The following is a 19,651-nucleotide window of genomic DNA, read 5'->3' as shown; positions in this document are numbered from 1 at the left end:
CATTCATAGTGGACTGGGTTGTGGGCCATGGATGCTGGGCCAACCTAGGTTCAGTTTCTATTCAATTCCATTTTCTGATTTCTCTGGAAAAGGGTCAAAATCAGAGTTGGTAAGCCAGGTAATTCTTGAGTTCAACCAGTAAACAGTACCCCATCACTCCAAACCCTTAAGGATAATAGTCACCAGCACGCAATCACAGTGGTTCCATTAAACTTTTTAGCTGAAACTCACTGAGAAGTAAAAGTATAAATCAGTTACAATGGATGGTACCATGGTAGAGTACTGATGAGAGTACTTATGGTAGAGTCTCACTCCTCTGTGTAGAGATAGTTTAGAGAGAGTTGTTTCAGGTCAGCATAAATGGTCCCTTTCACATCTTTTTTTAAAACAGACTTCATGACCCAAATTGTCCACATTGCTTTCCTCAAAGAGTATCCATTTTCCTTTAGATGGAGATAGACAGCTGAGTCTTGTCCTTAAGAGTTAATTCTGTCAGTGGGTCATTTGCTTATTGAGCATTTGTTTAGTCTCCACTATGTATAGATATGTAAATTCTTCACTACATTGGATGAGCTGGAGAGAATGCAGAGATGTGCAACTAAACTGGTAAAGGGGATGGAAGATTTAAACTATGAGGTTAGACTGTCGAGGTTGGGGTTGTTTTCTCTGGAAAAAAGGCGCTTCAAGGGGACATGATTACTCTGTACAAGTACATTAGAGGGGATTATAGGCAGATAAGGGATGTTATTTTTTCCCATAAAAACAATCAACGTACCAGAGGCCACCCCTTTAGATTAGAGGAACGGAGCTTCCATTTGAAGCAGCGTAGGTGGTTTTTCACGGTGAGGGCAGTGAGGTTGTGGAATGCCCTTCTTAGTGATGTTGAGATGGCAGATTCTGTTAATGCCTTTAAGAGGGGCCTGGATGAGTTCTTGAACAAGCATAGTATCCAAGGCTATTGTGATACTAATATCTACAGTTAGTATTAATGTTGGTATATAAAATTTATGTATGTGAGTGTATAGATAGGTTTGTGTGTGCTGGGTTCACTTGGAAGGGTTGAACTAGATGGACTCTGGTCTTTATTCAGCCCTATGTAACTATGTAATATTCTGCACAACTGCACCCGATTTGAGATAAAGTGCACATGCAGTTATATTAATTTTGGAAAATTGTCACAATTGCACCAGGTGCAGCATAATTCCACCTGATTAAACACCCAAATATGCCTGCAATGATGCTAAAATCCGGTTTAAAAACTGCATTCTTCAAAAAAAAATTGCAATTATGCTCGAAATTGCACTTTGCTCAGCTGTTACCTTCTGGAGCACTAAAACATTATTTTGCCCAGTCCTGCGCTTTAGGGCAAATGCCCATACCTGGTGCACTCTTACCTTACCAGTTTGTGCCTGTATGTTACCCAACCACTTAGATTGTAAGCTCTACGGGGCAGGGACCTCCTTCCTACTGTGTCTCATACCACATGGCACTTATATATATATATATATATATATATATTTATTGTATTTATTTATTATATCACTTGTCCTCCCTGTGTGTAATTTTGTATTCTGTAAGATTGTACAGCGCTGCATACGCTTGTGGCGCTTTATAAATAAAGTTATACATACATACATACATTTGCTCGCTGGATTTGTGGATGTTAATGAACCCTATTGTATTTTATTTAATTTACTTGGTCAGTGTATAGGTTTAGTTCATATTATTTAATAAAGCAGGGACTATTGTTTATTTCTTAATTAGAATTTGATAGTACAGTGCCTTGCTGCTAACTAACACAACACCTGTTATATTTCATGGGTTTGGTTGTTGGTAGCCACAGTTGCACTGCCTTAACATTTAAAGTAGAAATATTCATTTTATGGGTAAATGGCTAATATGTAAACCAATACCATTTAGGGAATAGTTGCTGCACACAAATTAACAAAAAAATGCAGATATGATGCAATAGACCCTTAAATGGTAGGGCATTAAACCTGAAATACTTTATAGGAAATATGATTTTTTTATTTATAAACTCACTTTACAATAAATAATCAACAAATCATAAACAAATCACAGATCATGCTGCACACATGCACAGTAAATGGCACTTCACACTCTGTAGTCAAAGAGTGCGTTAAGAAAAGGTCACAATTCAGGTGGAAAAGTTTCTCTTTTTCAGACTCTTATCTAAAATGCTAACTATCCCTTAAGCCCTTACTCCTGTTCCAGAATCATTAGTGGATTGAGAAGATGTGGAATAAAAATAAAGGTCATAAATTCAAAAAGTCATAAAAGACTCTGAGCCATTTGTTGACTTTGATTGCATTTTTTAGGCCTGTCAGGGACCCGCTAAAGAAAATACCAGTGGCTTTCACTATGCAGGAAGAAAAAAATTGAAGCAAAGATCTTGTTGCTGTTTGTGCCAAGATTTATTTTTGTGATTCAGTACTGGCCAAAAAGCATCCGTGCATGAAAGAATCACTGTCAATATCAACACACTCCAAAACACTTTGATAAAACACTGTTTGGGGAGGATATGCAGTCTAAAAAAATAACAATTGGAGATTCTCACTACTTCACTTGTTATGATTGCTTGGGTGATGGTAGTTTCTCTTGTGTACCCTAAGTGAAAGTGAAAAGAATCATCTAACAAGGAAATTATGTGTCATGTAAAGGGCCTTAAAATCCAGCAGGGATAGAGTTTAGCTTGAACACAACATTACTTTGCTGCAACATTTGGTGAAGGGTCCCCTCCTTTTTACCCTTGTTTCTTTGTTCCGCTGATTTCTTTTCCCATCCATCTACCCTTGTTGCTTAATGCCTAATTGGAAAATGTATCAAAGTGTTTTTCCTTTGTTGGGATATATCTTAATGAAAAAGGTCTAAATTATTGGTCTTCCTTGGCTTCACTTAGCTAAGCTCATGACCAGTGATATATTTTGCAATGCAAGGTAATATAATCTCATATTTTATATTCAGAGGTGTACCATCGTGTTACCTAGTCTATTTAATCGGTCAGTAAAGAGGCTGTGCGATTGTTTTAAATATTCCCAACTGAATGTAACACATTTATAAATCATATAAAGCTCAGTTACTTATAACTTCAAAAATGAAACTCTAATTGCAAGCAGGGAAACAAAGTTATAGAAACATATAAGTAGATTACAAAATGTGTAATCTGTACAAAATCTAAATATTATATGATTCAAAGGATTGAGATGGGAAAAATTACAACCATTTTCTTTCTGAAGATTTGGAAGATATGTTTTTCCATTATTTAAAAATACTTTTTAGCTAATATATTGTGCCTTATAATGTAAGCAGTCAGGCAGGAATACCTGTAACCTATGGCAAATAAACTGTTATTGGAAATTATCACCCTCTAGGGAATGGATGTAGTGAGATTTGGATTATTTTTGAGCAAAATATGATATTAGGTGGACATTGGTTATTTGTTTATATTTACAATCTATCAGTTTATTTAACCTGCAGCATTTCAGAAAAGTTTGTGACTGTTTTGGCCAGATACAGTATTCCAGAAATGGGTTTCTATATTACAGACAGTAAATGAGACTTGAAATATCTTCTATAACAGCACAAATTACCTCTTGAGCTTTTTCCAGTTCTTTAGCATTTAATAACATCAAGGGTTGAAAAGCTGTCTGCTCATTAATGTGGTATCCTAGCCATTCCGAGAAAACAGGTGATATTCACTGTTGGAGATGTTTGATCTCACCCCAAGTATTTGCTGTCAGCTTCTAAAGTCTCTGAGTTCAGCTGTGATACAGAATACATACTGTTGGTTGGCAAATTAAATACTTATTTTTCAAACCATTGCTGCTTTCAGATCTTGCCTTGAATGAGTAATCAATCATTTTGGAGGTATGTGCTTTCTGTAAAGCCTCTATTTTACTTTAGCGTTTAGAAGAAATAAAGCACTGTCACTTTGGCATCTATTCAGATGTCTTTTGTGCAGATAAGGTCGAACATTGGCCTATTTATGGGGCAAATTGAATCTTGTGAGGCCCAGAAGAAAGCTTACAAGAAAGTCAAATTCTCATAAACAACAACCAGTAAAACCTGAACAAGAAAAGAATATATGCACATAAAGCTGTGAGCAGAATGTATGCACAAATAAATGCTGAGCATGAATACAGCAATAGGTTAAGCCTATGTTTATGCATAGTGGAATTTCCTTTGACCTAAGAGTAGTCTATTGTTAATCTGAAACAAACATCCTTGCCCTGTTTTCTCATCGAAATAGATAGTATAGCCTGTGATCATGTGGCCCACTGGCAACAATCCATATGGCTTTATATCTAAGTTTGTTTAAGAGTATAGTTAAATATTTGTTTTATATTAAAAGAAAATGTGGAAAGAAGAAAATGCAGTTGACTAAGGCACCAGGAAGTGGAGCACAGGCTCACTGAGTATGCTGTCAATATAGATATATGTCCCCCTCTTGACAGTGTAACTACCCAGGGCTTTTCCTGATTATATAAAGATTAAAATGTTGCAAATAAGCATTCATTAAAGGATTTCTCTAAAATGTGAACACGATTTAATGCCTTGAATAACTCAAGAGCATCAAAATCCTTAGTAATTGGCCTGGATTATGTGAAAATGCATCCAAAATTTCATACAATCAAGAACTCTCATGCTTTTTGGACATACCAAAATTATTTTTAAAGCATTTTATCTTTTAATATCCAGCTGCTGAACTGATGTGTTATTGCTCAGAACACATTAGGCTTTATTAGAGTGATTTAAAGCTTGCTTGCTTTTGGTTTGAAGTATAATGCACTGACTATGAAATATAAAATGGCAAAATTTTAACACAATGGTGCCACTTGTCAGGTTAGAAGTGATTTTCCTGTCTTTATTAAGAATTAAATCCATGAATAAGACACTAACAATGATGTTTTAATCACCAATTTCGTTAGCTGAGATGAAATCAAATTTTTCTTTTTATGGGACAAGTAGGTCCGTATTTCAAATACTGGAAATGAGAGTAAAAAGGGAGGATTTTCAAAATACAAGCTGCTGAGATCAAACCTCAAGTTTTATAGCTATTGCACGCAAAGGAAAATAATTATTTTTGCTTTTAAATGGCTGCAATTTTTTCCCAAAGCAACAACTGTGTGACTATTAATCTTACTTGCAAGTACCACCATCATATTCTATACAGTATCTTGTACCTGTGCAGTGGTGGTACTGTCAGTGATGTAGTGCAATGAAACAATGATACGCATGCGCAAGCAGGGTCTGTATCGGCAGAGAGACCCAAAGTGTCTTCAGTTAGTAAGAAGATGTCGAGGTACGTGGCTGCGCTACTCTGCATTTTTAGATAGCGATTAGTGATAGGGACAAAGTGTAAACTTAAAAACTATGTGATAAGGGAGAGGTGAGGGGGGGGGGGGGGGGGGTCTAGGCAATGATAGTTACAGGGGCTTTTTGTGCCCGGGGGTATAGTTCTCCTTTAAAGAGATCCCAGCATCACTGCTAACCACCAGTCATAATACCATTCAACCATGCATGTCATGCAGAGGTAAACAGAAAGAGCAATGGAAATTGTTGCATTGCATTGACAAAATTGTACTCTATAGGCTACTCTTTATTTTAATCTTCTAAATTGCATTTATATAAGGGAATAATCATTTATCTTTCTATAATATTTAGAATTTGCATTATATACATATAATATAAAATATTCTAAGCATGTCTAAACAAGAATAAGAATGCATTCTTTGGGTGCTGTAGTATTGATTATGCATGTTCCAGTGATGTTTCCTTAAATTAAAGTGTATCCATTTACATGCAAGTGCTGCTGTGTTTCCAAATGATCTATGTGGCTACCAAGCCTGTCTGCTAACTGATTATAGATGTCTATTTAAAGCTCTGCTTCTGTTGTCTCGGATACCAGAGTAGTCTTAATTGACATTTTGATGAAGGGGAGCAGTGGACAAGCTATCCAGTTATTTAACTTATGTGAGAGAAGAACCTAGAGGTAGCTGTTTTGGTGCATGAATACAAACCTGGACACACCAACACAAAAACAAATGTTGGTCTAATAACCTGTCAATTGTGCCTGTATGTTACCCAATCACTTAGATTGTAAGCTCTACAGGGCAGGGACCTCCTTCCTACTGTGTCTCATACCACATGGCACTTATTCCCTGTATTTATACTTATTTGTTGTATTTATTATAACACTTGTCCTCCCTGTGTGTAATTTTGTATTTTGTACGACTGTACTGCGCTGCGTACCCTTGTGGCGCTTTATAAATAAAGTTATACATACATACATACATACATTCATAACTGACAACAGTGGTCCTGTTAGGAGCATAATTCACAAAGGAACCACTGAAGTCTTCTTGTTTACAAGACTGCAATAGAATGTGAAATATAAGATAGCTAAAAAAAAAAAATCCAAGAATGCATTTGAAAGATTAATATTTTTGCAGTTTTAGAAGGTCAAACTGAAAGCAAATTTGGTCAAATTATTCTGAATAGAAGGGGTCAGTTTACATTACAAATTGATTTACCATTCATTGCCATTTGTTTTTTTAGATTGTCAACTGATTTGGATTTACAAAAATCTATTTATGGAACTGTAAATATCTCTCTTTATTTCAAGAACTGTCGTAGCAAATGGTTAGATGCAAAGATTTGTAAATCAATTTGTATGCCAGTGTTTCCTAGATGGGTAACATTTGAAGTGATCTAATTTCATTGTAAACAAATTACATTTGTATTTATTCAGTTATCTTTAGTCTGTCAGGGGCTAGGTATCTTAGAGAACAATGAGTGTGTGTTACAAGTGCAGTGTTATGGAATTCTTGGTCAAGAAGTATCTTAGCAGAGAGGTTTTTAAGATACCTACTTTTATTGAGAACTAGAATGCTATTAAATCAGAAAATGCAATTTGAAGGCTGTTTTAGGGGGGGTGGTTAAGCCTGCATTACCATATTGTGTCATTCCACAGGCATAGGAATTATTACCATAAATATCACTTCAGAAAGAATCAGATCAATTTGTTCTGAATCTATTTAATGTTAGCATCACCATGCAGAGTGTTCATGTTTCCAGGAAAGTAGATTCTCTCAATATGTGTATTGCTCAAATCCACTAGAAAAAAATCCTTCTGATTTCTGAATGCTTGTACAATGATAAATATTGATTAAAACCATCAATGTTCTTGGGATTCTGAGGGAAACTTGTGTGCAGCTATATATATATATTCTGTTTTGTTCCATATTATGATGTTTTTGACAAGCCACTCTACATATTTAAGCAAAATATCAGAAGCCAGGTGCCTTAAAGGGTACATACTGGTGCTTGCATGTTGGTACATGCTCCTAGAGCCTAATCTCTTGTATGGTTCATCATCCATCAAGCTGAGGCATGCAGCATGTGATGTATAAAGAAAAGATATTATCTGAAATAAGCATCAATGAGCCCTGAGCCAATGAGGCCAGTGTGCTGTATCTCTGTTGATGAGATAATCATCAGTTCATACACTGCCACAATAGTGCAATTTCTTCTTTCAAATGTTCCTTTTATTCTGTAATATTATTCATGTTACAGGTTTCTATTACCATTGGCATCAGTATATTAAAGTCACCACAAACACGTTTTGTGCTTTTTAAACTCTAAACCATAGATTATATTTTTCCTTTTGCACTATTAAGTTTTTTACTTTTATACTTTAGAAGGGACTTCCAGTAGCTGAATAGGATAATTTAATTTTGAAACATCTGTAAAACAAAGTAATCTGTTTAGGATGGAAACAGAAACTAATGGAGGCTTCTTTTCGAAACTTGAATTTGTGAATTTTAGAGGTTTTGTACAATTTTTATAAACTCAAAATACTGCCAAACTTGCATGTTTGCTTATTAAACAAAAATGTTGAATCCAAAATCTCTCAAAAAAAATTTGATAAACTTGAATGGAAAAAAAAAAATAATAAAATTAATTTTGCCTAGGACAAGTCCCATTGACTTCCACAATCACTTCACAAGCTATTAAATGCCAAAGTTTTACAATTGAGTGTTTTTTTAATTTTTTTGTGATAACTATCAGATATTTGAGTTTTAGCAGCCCTAATTTGAATTGTTGAATTTTAGCACAAAAAAATCTGAAGTGCTGCAAAAATTCAAATTCGGACATTGGTAAATTAGACCCTTAATCTTTGCACTTCCCTTCATTAAAGCAAAGTGGATGTAAAAATGCATTTCTCCATTGTCCAACCTGCCTCAGGAATCTATGGCCAACTCCCTAAAGTTAACTTAATGGTCATTGACCAATCAGAACTAGCCACATCAACTATGACCGATCTCTTGGTTAATCACATGGGTTAAGTTTTAGTAGTGTGTTCCTGGAGTTCCTGAAGTGAGGACACAGATGCCTGACTCAATGGAATGATGAGTATAAGGGAGGTAGTGGGATTCTATGTAACATATACACATATATTACCTTTCTAAATATCAGTTATATACTGTATTTAGATTTAGTGCTGTTTTGTATTTTGTATGTTTGTTATTTCTGTAAATAAAAAATAAATGTATATTTTTGATCAAACTGTATCTTTTACTAAAGAACCTTTATAACCAGGAATATTCATGTTCATGTGTATATAAGAATAAATATACATATATACATAAATATATCCTTGGGCAACACTATATATACAAACATTAATATTAACTGTAGTATCACAATAGCCTTGGATAATATTCTTGTTCAAGAACTCATCCAGGCCCCTCTTAAAGGCATTAACAGAATCTGCCATTACAACATCACTAGAAAGGGCATTCCCCAACCTCACTGCCCTCACCGTGAGAAACTACCTATGCTGCTTCAAATGGAAGCTCCATTCCTCTAATATAAAGGAAGGGGGGTCTCTGGTACGTTGATCATTTTTATGGGAAAAAAGAACATCCCCCAACTGCCTATAAATCTCTCTAATGTACTTGTACAGAGTTATCATATCCTCTCCCAAGTGCCTTTTTTTTCCAGAGAAAACAACCCAACCTCGACAGTCTAACCTCATAGCTGAAATCTTCCATCCCCTTACCAGTTTAGTTGCAGTCTCTGCACTCTCTCCAGCTCATTAATATCCTTTTTGAGGACTGGAGCCCAAAACTGCACAAGGTGAGGCCTTACCAGAGACATATAAAGAGGCAAAACTATGTTTTTATACATTGAGTCAATGCCCTTTTTTATACAAGACAGCACTTTATTTGCTTTAGTAGCCATCGAATGACACTGCCTGGAATTAGACAACTTGTTATTTACAAAACCCCCCAGACCCTTCTCCATTAAGGATACTCCCAACACACTATAGCAGACTATAGATACTCAGACCACCAGAAACAAAGTGATACAAATGGCATTTTCATACATGCAACCTTCTGTTGTTAATTTGTTTGTCATGTATCTTGAAAAAAAAAAAAATCTGTATTCATAAACTGGAAAAAATGATTGCTTGCTGCACTGTATCACAATCTGTATTTTTATTAATGGAATATTGTATATGGCTTTTCTACACAGAATTACTATGGCGCTGCCAAAGCTATATTTTCTGATAACCCACTTGGCTTGACATGCGGAATGGTATGTCCAACGTCAGACCTCTGTGTTGGAGGATGTAATTTATATGCAACAGAAGAAGGACCAATTAACATAGGAGGACTTCAGCAATTTGCTACAGAGGTAAGTACAGCGATTTTTTATTCTTACTCTTCCCAAAGAGATGGACAATCTAGCCATTAAATTGTCTTAAATTCATTGACAAGATAATTTAATTTACATTTACCTATAAATAAAATGTTTTGTCACACATACATACATAATTAATACTATTTATTCAGTAAATGAGATTGATGAAAAATTTATGGAAAAAACCCCACAATTTTTTCCTATTTTTTGGCATTATAAAGCACTCATTTTAAAAGTTGGGCTGTGCTCGCTGAATTCACCACCCCTTCCTTTATAGACAATTTGTTTTACAGCTTTCTATTTACCTTTAAACAGATGGCCCACGGAGAGATTTAGTCGCCTGCGATAGATCTTTGCTTGAATTTTCTATTTGTCTTTATGTCCCATTTCAGAGACTGTTTAAAAAAACTATTTCAGTTTTTTTGTTGCAGCAACTTAAAAATGATTACTGTGTATATCAATGTTTCATTTATTAGTACTTTTTTTTTTTTTTTTTTAAAACAAGGTTATTAGAGAGTTAGCAGCTTTTAAATGAGCTTTTTGTTACTTACAACATATAAGCTAATTCTCTTGCATATTATGAAATGGTGTACATTACCTTATTTGAATACTAATTGCCCAAAACAATTTCTAAATCCTAATAATATATATGACTAAAGATAGTTATACAATAAAGACTGGAGATGAAGAGCTTAGAAGGGCCACTGCTCTTGCTTCTTTACTTGTGCTTTCAGCCATTGCTAGAAGTCATGTTATTATTGATCCTACTGCAGCTGACACTGATTCTGACATTTCTATGCCAGGCATGCTTGTCAGAAAGACACTGTGTGAGGTGTTTGCTGCCATAGCAATGGCAGGAGTTTAAAGAGTTTCTTTGATACTGATGGTGATATCTTCAGTGGTAGAAGATGCAGATACCCAATATTTACAATAACACTTAATCTGTTTAGCTGTTTTAATCACCAGACTCTTTTCAAACAAGTTCATTTCACTATAATTATTTTGAAAATGTAATAATCTAGATATCGGTGACACTGAGCACCTGCATCATTTAAAGAAATACTCTTCCAATGAACTCAGATAATCAAATACAGTATTTACTGTACAGTAGAAATCTTGGATGGGTTTCTGTAGACTGTTCTTAATATGGTTTGCTTTAGTCAAATCTTTGAAATTTAGTGATGTGTTTGTGTTCAGGATGGGTTAGTACACTAGACTAGGCAGATTTACTAATTGTACAGCTTGTTAAAGTGTTCACAAAAATTAAAGATAAAAAAAAATGTTCTTTGCTCGAATTATTTGTCTCAGGGCAAAAATAAAAAGTCCTTTATAAACCATAATGATTACAATGATTACTGCTTATAATGCCATTCCCCAGGACATAATTCATATGTCATACTAGACAAAAGCAAATTTGAAAAAATCAGAAAATATGCCTGGTTAGAAGTGAACTAAGCTCTCTAAGTACCCTAAGCTGTATTCCTTCATGCCCTGGTGCCTTGTTCCCATTAACTTTGATAAACGTTTGATTACAATATGCTGTGCCACTGACTTCACTGAGCCGAGATACAGTACCTGTGCCCTATTAAGTGGGTCTTGACTTATCTCTTGTACACTGAAGAAAATAACTGATTAAGCTTCTTCTGAATCTTTTATAACCAAATTGTTCAGTCTTTTTATAGAACCACACTCTCAACCTATCTTTTTACTAACATGATCAAATGTAAGTCTTGGCCTGCAAGGCAATCAGTTCTTCATTTTCTATCTTTGTCTTCATGATTGCTGCATGATTGATTTTTGTTGTAGTATTTATATTCTTCAAAATTCGCTTCTGTACCCTCTGACTAGTACTTATTAAATGCTTTTCTTTTCATTCCTATTAACTTCCTTACTTCAAAATTAAGCCACATAGGGTGGACTTAACATTCTTGCATTTTCTTCTTAAGGGAATACTTTGAGAACAGTAACATTTAATATAATTGTAAATGACAGCCATTTGTCTTCCCTAACATCCCAGTCTGTGCACTGACATAATGATCTTAAGGAACTAAAATTTGTTTTTCAGAGTTAAACCAAGCTATATTTGCTTTTTCTGACCAACATTAAATGTGATAACATTATGGACATTATTGCCCCCAGGGTCTAGTACTTGCACACTAGCTATACATTCTGATTTCATCTGGTTATGATTATTAAGATTATGCTGAATGGAGCAAAGTTCCAGGGTATTTATTCAAAGAAGATCTGTATACAAGTCATTCCGGGTTAAGAAAGCCAGTCGAATCACTGGTGAAATGTCTAGTTGGTTAATTTCTAACAATTTGTAACATAAAGTTGTCACGTAACAAGTTTTTTATCTGACTTGGCAGTACTGTTGCTCCAGACAATATCTGGGTATTTAAAGCCCCCTTTATCTTAACCTATCCCAAACTAGTAGTCTTTTCTATTTTCAACTGGAGCTTAACCTCTTCCACTAACTTCCATTAATTTTAACTAACTGAAGGGGGTCTATAGCATACACCTACAATAAATTTGCCTAATGCTTTGCAATCTATGAATGGTTCAACCCATAAGACTTTAGCTTTTTTTTTACTTTTCATCTTCTAGCATCAATTCTTCCTTATATATTGGCTTTTGAATTCTGCTTAATAAAGAGCCACACACCTCCCCTTTTCTATAGTGTGTGTATAAGTATAAGTATAACTTTCTAAATTTACTGCCCAGTCATGTGACTTATTCAGTCATATTTCAATTTTCAGTACAATACCAATTACACCATATTTCCCATATATTGACAGCCACCATGCCGTTCCATCCCCTACTTCCAACTGTAACAACAACGAATCCCTCATTTACCTCCACTGTCCCCTCCCCCCCCTTCTCTGGCCCTTGCTGGTGGCAGTTTGCCACATGTTTGCAGCCCCCCTCAGTATTGCATTCTGCTCCCTCAGACTCTGTAATTCAGGTTCCACAAAAACCGACATGTATCCCTGATAATTTTGATCTGATTAATTCTCACCACTAAATTGGTAGGCAATAGGTGGAAGGGAAAAATTTTCCCTCAGCAGTAAAATTTGGCCCCCTACCAGTTAGCTTCTACAACAGCTCACCACACAGTGCTACACCTAACAGATGCAATGTTGCAAGTTTATACAACAATTGTGTGCAGCTCTATACCTTTGCATTCCATTTCTCCCATTCCCCAACTTAGCACACACTTACTTTCATGCAGCACTGCTGGCATGCACAGGTAACGCCTTATGGTCTTTGACTCCGTCTAAACATCAGTTCACAAGCAACACTGAGGGGCCTATATATTATGCTGTGTAAAATGAAAAATTAAAAAACAGACATGTAAAAAGCTGTGTAAAATAAATGGAGAAGTTTGCCGTCCAAACGCCAGATTTTCCGCCGTTATTTCCAGTGGAGGAAAAAACGTGCAAAAAAAATGTTTACGCAGCGAAGCCTAATGACGTATGCTGACCGTGTCACCATTTTTACGCAGCATAATATATCTGCCCCTTAGATTACATGTAACACTTGCTTAGCAGTTCACACACTTACTGTGCAGCATGTAACTTAGAGGTTTTCAAACTAATAGTTTATATATTAATATATATTAAACTATATTAAAAATTACACAAAGATTGCTATAATTGCAGTTCTGCCTTCACTAATAAACAACCAGGTGGATTTCTTCAAATGGTGACAGACTGTCTTTGGATGTCGAAAAGGTGTTTGACTAGTTAGACTGGGGATATATATCCCATGTTGTCTCCAGATTTGTTATCGCTGGGTTTACCATGATTGTTTGACACAACTGCAACTTTTTTCTCACTTGCCAATTTTTTTGACACGCTAAATTTTTGTAGCAGTTTTAGGAAAAAAATTGCAAATGGCGGAATTTCATGGTGGATCCACGCCTGGCGAAACAGTTAGCTCATCACAACTCAACACTAGTAACCAAAGTAAAATAATAGCTTCCCAATTGCCAACAGCACATGCTAGGGATGCCCCATATTCATTTTTATGATAGCCATGTAACCCTTAGCACAAAAGCACAATTTATCAGGGAAAATGACACTGTTACAGCTTGACATTTTATGCAAAACACACATTGGGGCTTAACTACCAAATGAGAAAAAGAATACTTTTCCTCCTAATAATGTCATAATTATGTATATGAAAAAATTGAATTATATATGAATTACATGTCTTCCACCACCCCTTCCAACATTTTTTATTGCCTGAACCCATAATAACATTTATTTAGCTCTGGCAGTCCCGTTTCCCCCCCGCCTTTCTGTTTTGGTAACCAAACGGTGACATTGTGTCTGTACGAAAAGTTCGACATATAATATACATTAAATAAAAATCATGTGTTAGTTTTTTTAGTCATCCATTACTGTGCTGACAGTGTTTGTTTTACAAAACTGTATAAGCAACACCTATGGGTATGATATAAAAAGTGTGCTTATGTTTTCAATGCCTGATGACAGATCACCTAAAAGAAGTGACTTAAGCCTTTTCTCAAAGCAATGATGGATGCCCAGGCAAAATGCTGCATTTTAGAAACTAAATGCAAGCAATATCCATTAAAGTGTGATCTGTGTTTCCGTTTAGTCTTGTCATGGTGATTAATAGACAGAAATTAAACTTTGATATATTGTACTAAATATCTGCCATTTTTCTTTAAAATCATTAGAAATCTATTACTAAGCCTCGTGCTGACACTATGATTAATACAGAATCTGCAGCAAGAGATAAATATTAAAGTGTTGTGAGGCTTGAAGTCTTTCTCACTCTTTCTTTGTGTGTGAGTGTAATAGAGAGAGAGAGAGAGAGAGAGAGAGAGAGAAGAGACAGACTAAAAAAACTGTGTGCATCTATTAAACGCAGCAAGAACCCTTATCCCGAGACAATGGAAAGCCAAAAACCCCCCAACCTTTCTAGAATGGATCCATTTAGTTGAAGAAACAAGAAAACTTGAAGAGATCACCTTCATGAACCACAATAACAGTTCACACTATAAAAGGCTCTGGGAACCATGGATCACATACATAACATCTTACCACACATAACACACCCGTTGACCAACAACATAGATACCCATCCCCCATTATGAACGCCTCTAATTGTTGAGTTAGAATGTTTAGGTAAATCGTATTGTTATCTCCTGCATATGTATGCTGATTGTATCTGAAGTTAAATACAAAATACTTCCCCATACCCTTCTTTTTTCTGTATCCCTCTTTTTCTTTACTCTGCAAAATTAAAAAAAAGAATATTAAAAAAAAAAACCCTGTGTGAATATTTGTTTGTCCATGCCTACAATAGTGATCTAATAATGAATCAACTCATATGATATAACTCATGAAGTTCCATCATTTCATTTTCTTTAAACCTTCAAGCATACTAATATAAGGTGCAAAAGCTAGGCACAGTATCTCGCCTGTTAGTATGCAGTGTATAAGGTGCTTGCCCTTGGTGATGGTTAAAAAAGCCGTACTCTGTTTCCTTTTGCCAGTGGGACAAGGCACTAAGAGCACCTTGTGCATAATGAATGACACCAAAGAAAGGGAGTGCAAAGTTACCCACATCTCACCCATGTGCAACACTGTACCACTCCATTCAAGGAGTTTGGAGAGTTGGAGAATTACTGTAACGATTGAATGTTGTCATACCTCCTACTTGTAATGAACTTGATGAGGAAAATGATGTCTGTTCTCAAGTGAAACCTTACTTGATCTATAAGTTAGAAGTTGCACAGCAGGTTTATAAGCCTTAGCAAGGGCTGCAAATGCACTAACTGTAGCATGTGATAGTAAGTGTTAGAAAGCACTAGGGGGGATTAGGGTAGGGTAACCAGATTACTTGAAAATTCAGGGACACATCTAATAAATGCATGTTGCAGGGCAACACTGATTCATTTTAATTAAACTGCAGTGAGTTTAGCCATGCTGCCTGGATTTTCTAGACGTGTCCTTGAATTTTCACGTGATCTCATCACCCTGTATGCAGGGAGTGAGTGTATGCAGGGAGTGAGTAAAATGAATTATTTGTTTAGCCATTGTGTTACCTATCCCATCATGAATAACTGCCTTATTTTCCTTTTCCATAATGGGTAAGGCTAAATTGGTCCTGGGGATTAACTAAATCCATAAGTGGCAGACCAAAAATAATTGCATTTGTTTTTAGTTCTGTGTGAGCCTGGGTGGCTGTAACTAACTTATTTGCTCACACCTCGTGTCTGCTGGGATAGTTGTTGAGGCTGTAAAAAATATTTAATTTGCTAAGGAAACCTTTCAATTAAAAAGCAAGTTGCTTATTATTACAGAGAAAAGTTTGCATCCCTTTATCTACCAAACTGATGGGAGGCCTAATTAGTTAAATCCTCGCCAGGATTGTGTTTTAATAAATTCATTCAAAAGAGAATTCTTATAGATGTTTAATAACCTATTTTAAAGAAGTGTTTGTTTTCTTTCCTTAAATTATCCATACGTAGGCATTAACGAGTCGCATCTTCATATAAAGAAGAATATCCGTATTTTTAATTCTTTAATGTACCCATGAACTTTATAGAAGAAACAAATCTTAAACTTGGAGTACATGTGTATTGTATTATAATAATGCTCTCAGATAATGCTTCTGTCAATGACACTATACAGGTACTGCTTCAGGAATAATGTTTCAAAGCTATTTTTTTTTTAATATGTTCAAATCACAAATATTCAAATTGTGCCTGAATTTACTGTACTTATTCTTGGCTGTGAAGTACATGCAATAAAAGCTCTAAGATACTGGTAACATTTTAACCTTAAATTTGTTTTCTTTTATGTTTTGACAGATTTTCAAAACTATGAATATTCCTCAGATAAGGAATCCATCACTTCCAGCTACCGAGGCCATGCCAGCTCAATACAAGACTAAAATTGCACTTATTGGTGCTGGACCAGCTAGTATTAGCTGTGCTTCCTTCTTGGCTCGACTAGGATATTCAGACATTACTGTTTTTGAGAAGCAAAAATATCTTGGAGGATTAAGGTAATTCAAATTTGTGAAATATATGTATGTATGTATATACTGTATATATAGCCCTCCATCCTGCCGACTATGCCAATTGTTAAGTTCACAAAAGAGGTATGGAAGGCCTGATCTAATTTTCAACTCTTGACTTTATTTTTCAATCAGTTGTGTGTAACAATCACACTGGACTCCACATAATACCTTTTGGTCCATCCAGGCTTAGTCTCTCCCTTTCCCTGACACTAACACTTCCAGACTCGACACCCCTTCAAGTTTTTTCTGTCCCTTTTTGTTACTGCACCACCTCTGCCGGTCAACTTCATAAGTTGCTGCCACCTACTGGCCAGACCTGGATCTTGTCTTGCAATATTTTTTAGGAGTCTGAGCAAGGAATAAAGAATATAAACATCATAACATAAACTGCTTTTACTACCAGTTACAATGAATAGTTTAAAAACCACTGGAAATGTTCAATTGACATATACAAATTGCTTAGAATTACATTTCTTTTTACTGTTCAAACAATATTTGTATTGTTTCAAATGTAAAGATGTTAATTTTTGTTAAAAAAAAAAATTATATATATATATATATATATATATATATATATATATATATATATATATATATATATATATATATATATATCAAACTCAACAGTAGAAAGCACTCACAGCTACAGCATCAATCAAGTCAGTGATTTATTTCAGCATACCATCTACGCGTTTCGATCACCACAGGATCGTCATCAGGATGATAGACAGGAAGTGAAGTGTCAGGTTAAAAACCCGCAGTATCCAATCAGTGTTTATACAACATTAACCCATTCAATAACATGTGCAAAGTGTAATCAAATACCAGGCCAGGTTTCCCTGACGAAGGTTCTAGTAAGGAACCGAAACGTTGGACCAATAAACCTCACCTTATTGCATCCGATTATGACTTGTTGTCTGTAAGTTATTCATGCAAACCCTGTGAGTGCCGACACTTTTTACTTGTATTTCAATAACATTGCTCTGGCACCCAGGTATCGTCTACAAAGGTTGGTGTGCTCTTCATCTGGCATCGTATATATATATATATATATATACAGTGTATATATATATATATATATATATATATATATATATATATATATATATATATATATATATATATATATATATATATATATATAGAAAGTAATAATCATCCGTGGCCGGCACACCCTTCAATACTTTGTCAAAAATTTATTGAAAACATATTGTTTAAAACCAACGTTTTGGTCCTCATTAGGACCTTTCTCAAGGATATTCTCGAGAAACTTGAGAAAGGTCCTAATGAGGACTGAAACGTCGGTTTTAAACAATATGTTTTCGATACATTTTTGACATGGATGATTATTACTTTCTGCATACTCACACTTTGGCTGTGCACCCCGCAGAATATTAAGCTTTGGAGTGCTGACACTATTTGGATTGATATATATATATATATATAAAAAGGAAAATTGTCGGCACTCACAGGATTCTCACGATATATACTCACGGACACCAAAGCATAATAGGATGCAATATAGTGAGATTTATTGGTCCCTGATGAAGGTTCTGGTAAAGAACCGAAACGTAGGACCAATAAATCTCACTATATTGCATCCTATTATGCTTTGGTGTCCGTGAGTATATATCGTGAGAATCCTGTGAGTGCCGACAATTTTCCTTTTTATTCTAAGTTTGCTGCTCTGGCACCCAGGTATCACTTCTGAACTTTGGTGTGCTCTCCATTCTGCAATTTTATACTGTATATATATATATATATATATATATATATATATATATATATATATATATATATATAAAATCTAAGGATTTTAGTGTACTGTATTAAAATAAAACAGTGGATATACTAACATGCTAACGTGTATTATTAGGTATTCTGCTGCATGAAACAAATCTTCAGTGAGCTGTCTTTTCCCGATTCGAGTTATTTTCATGTTATTTTTTACACTTGTGACGATTCATAAACACATAAAAATTTATGGTAATAAGACTGATTTAGGTAGTTTAAATCTTAAAATGTTATTTGTAATGTGTTTATGTTGAAACCAATCCTTGGTTTAGGCATATTGTAAATAGAACTTTAATTAAGCAATGTCTTTTAACAGCACATCAGAAATCCCTCAGTTCCGCTTGCCATATGATGTTGTCAGTTTTGAAATCGAGCTAATGAAGGACCTCGGAGTTAAGGTAATGATAATGGTAACATAAACTGATCTGCCAAAGGTAAACTGCTAAATACCATGTCCATTTGTAACAAACAATTAAAAGCTACAGTAGGCAGAAGCACAGAGAGATGCTTCCTCTTGCTCAGGGCATTTGTCTGTCTGCTGTCTGAATGCCAGTTGTCTGGAAAAGGGCAATCGATAGTTCTCATTTGGCATGCCTACATGTGATTAATTGCCCGTTAAAATAAGAAAAAAAGGAAAAGAAACTTAAGGTTGCTTTAGGGGTTTGTATGGTTATTGGGTGAATCTAGATAGATAGTGCTTTATTTGAGGAGACCTCATGAAATGGAAACCAATAAATTACAAAATGTAAATGTAGTGTACTTAAAATAAATAAAAGAGCTGGCAAAATATTTTCAACTATATTTCCTCTGAAAAGGATGGGTAAAAATGATTTTGTTTTCTTTTTACTGAATGTTTACTGAATTTTTTACTGAATATTTACTGAATACTGATTTATTTTAATTTAAGTTCAAGTGACAGTACTATATTTGCCCTACAACCTCACCTGGAATTGCTTCTTTGTTTAAAAAAAACAAAACTAGAGTAGGTTCCTATCAGGCTTGAAAGCCAAAGCTAAGCACATAATGGGACCTTGTCCTGGGCTTTAGCTAACTTAAAGAACCAAAGCAC

General features: G+C 35.1%; 1 protein-coding gene across 2 annotated transcripts in view; it reads left to right on the top strand.

Annotated features, from left to right (window-relative positions):
• Window positions 1–19,651, top strand: part of dpyd (dihydropyrimidine dehydrogenase) — a 412,417-nt gene that overhangs the window by 116,353 nt on the left and 276,413 nt on the right. For both annotated transcript variants that reach the window (XM_002933799.5, XM_018093615.2), the window contains exons 5-7: window positions 9,562–9,723; window positions 16,577–16,773; window positions 18,899–18,980. In XM_002933799.5, the coding sequence (XP_002933845.2) occupies window positions 9,562–9,723; window positions 16,577–16,773; window positions 18,899–18,980 (441 nt within the window). The remainder of the gene's footprint in view (window positions 1–9,561; window positions 9,724–16,576; window positions 16,774–18,898; window positions 18,981–19,651) is intronic.

Source organism: Xenopus tropicalis, chromosome 4, assembly GCF_000004195.4.
Source record: "Xenopus tropicalis strain Nigerian chromosome 4, UCB_Xtro_10.0, whole genome shotgun sequence".
Classification (NCBI taxonomy): domain Eukaryota; kingdom Metazoa; phylum Chordata; class Amphibia; order Anura; family Pipidae; genus Xenopus; species Xenopus tropicalis.
The sequence above is the reverse complement of the archived record's forward strand: the minus strand, read 5'-3'. Positions and strand labels throughout refer to the sequence as shown.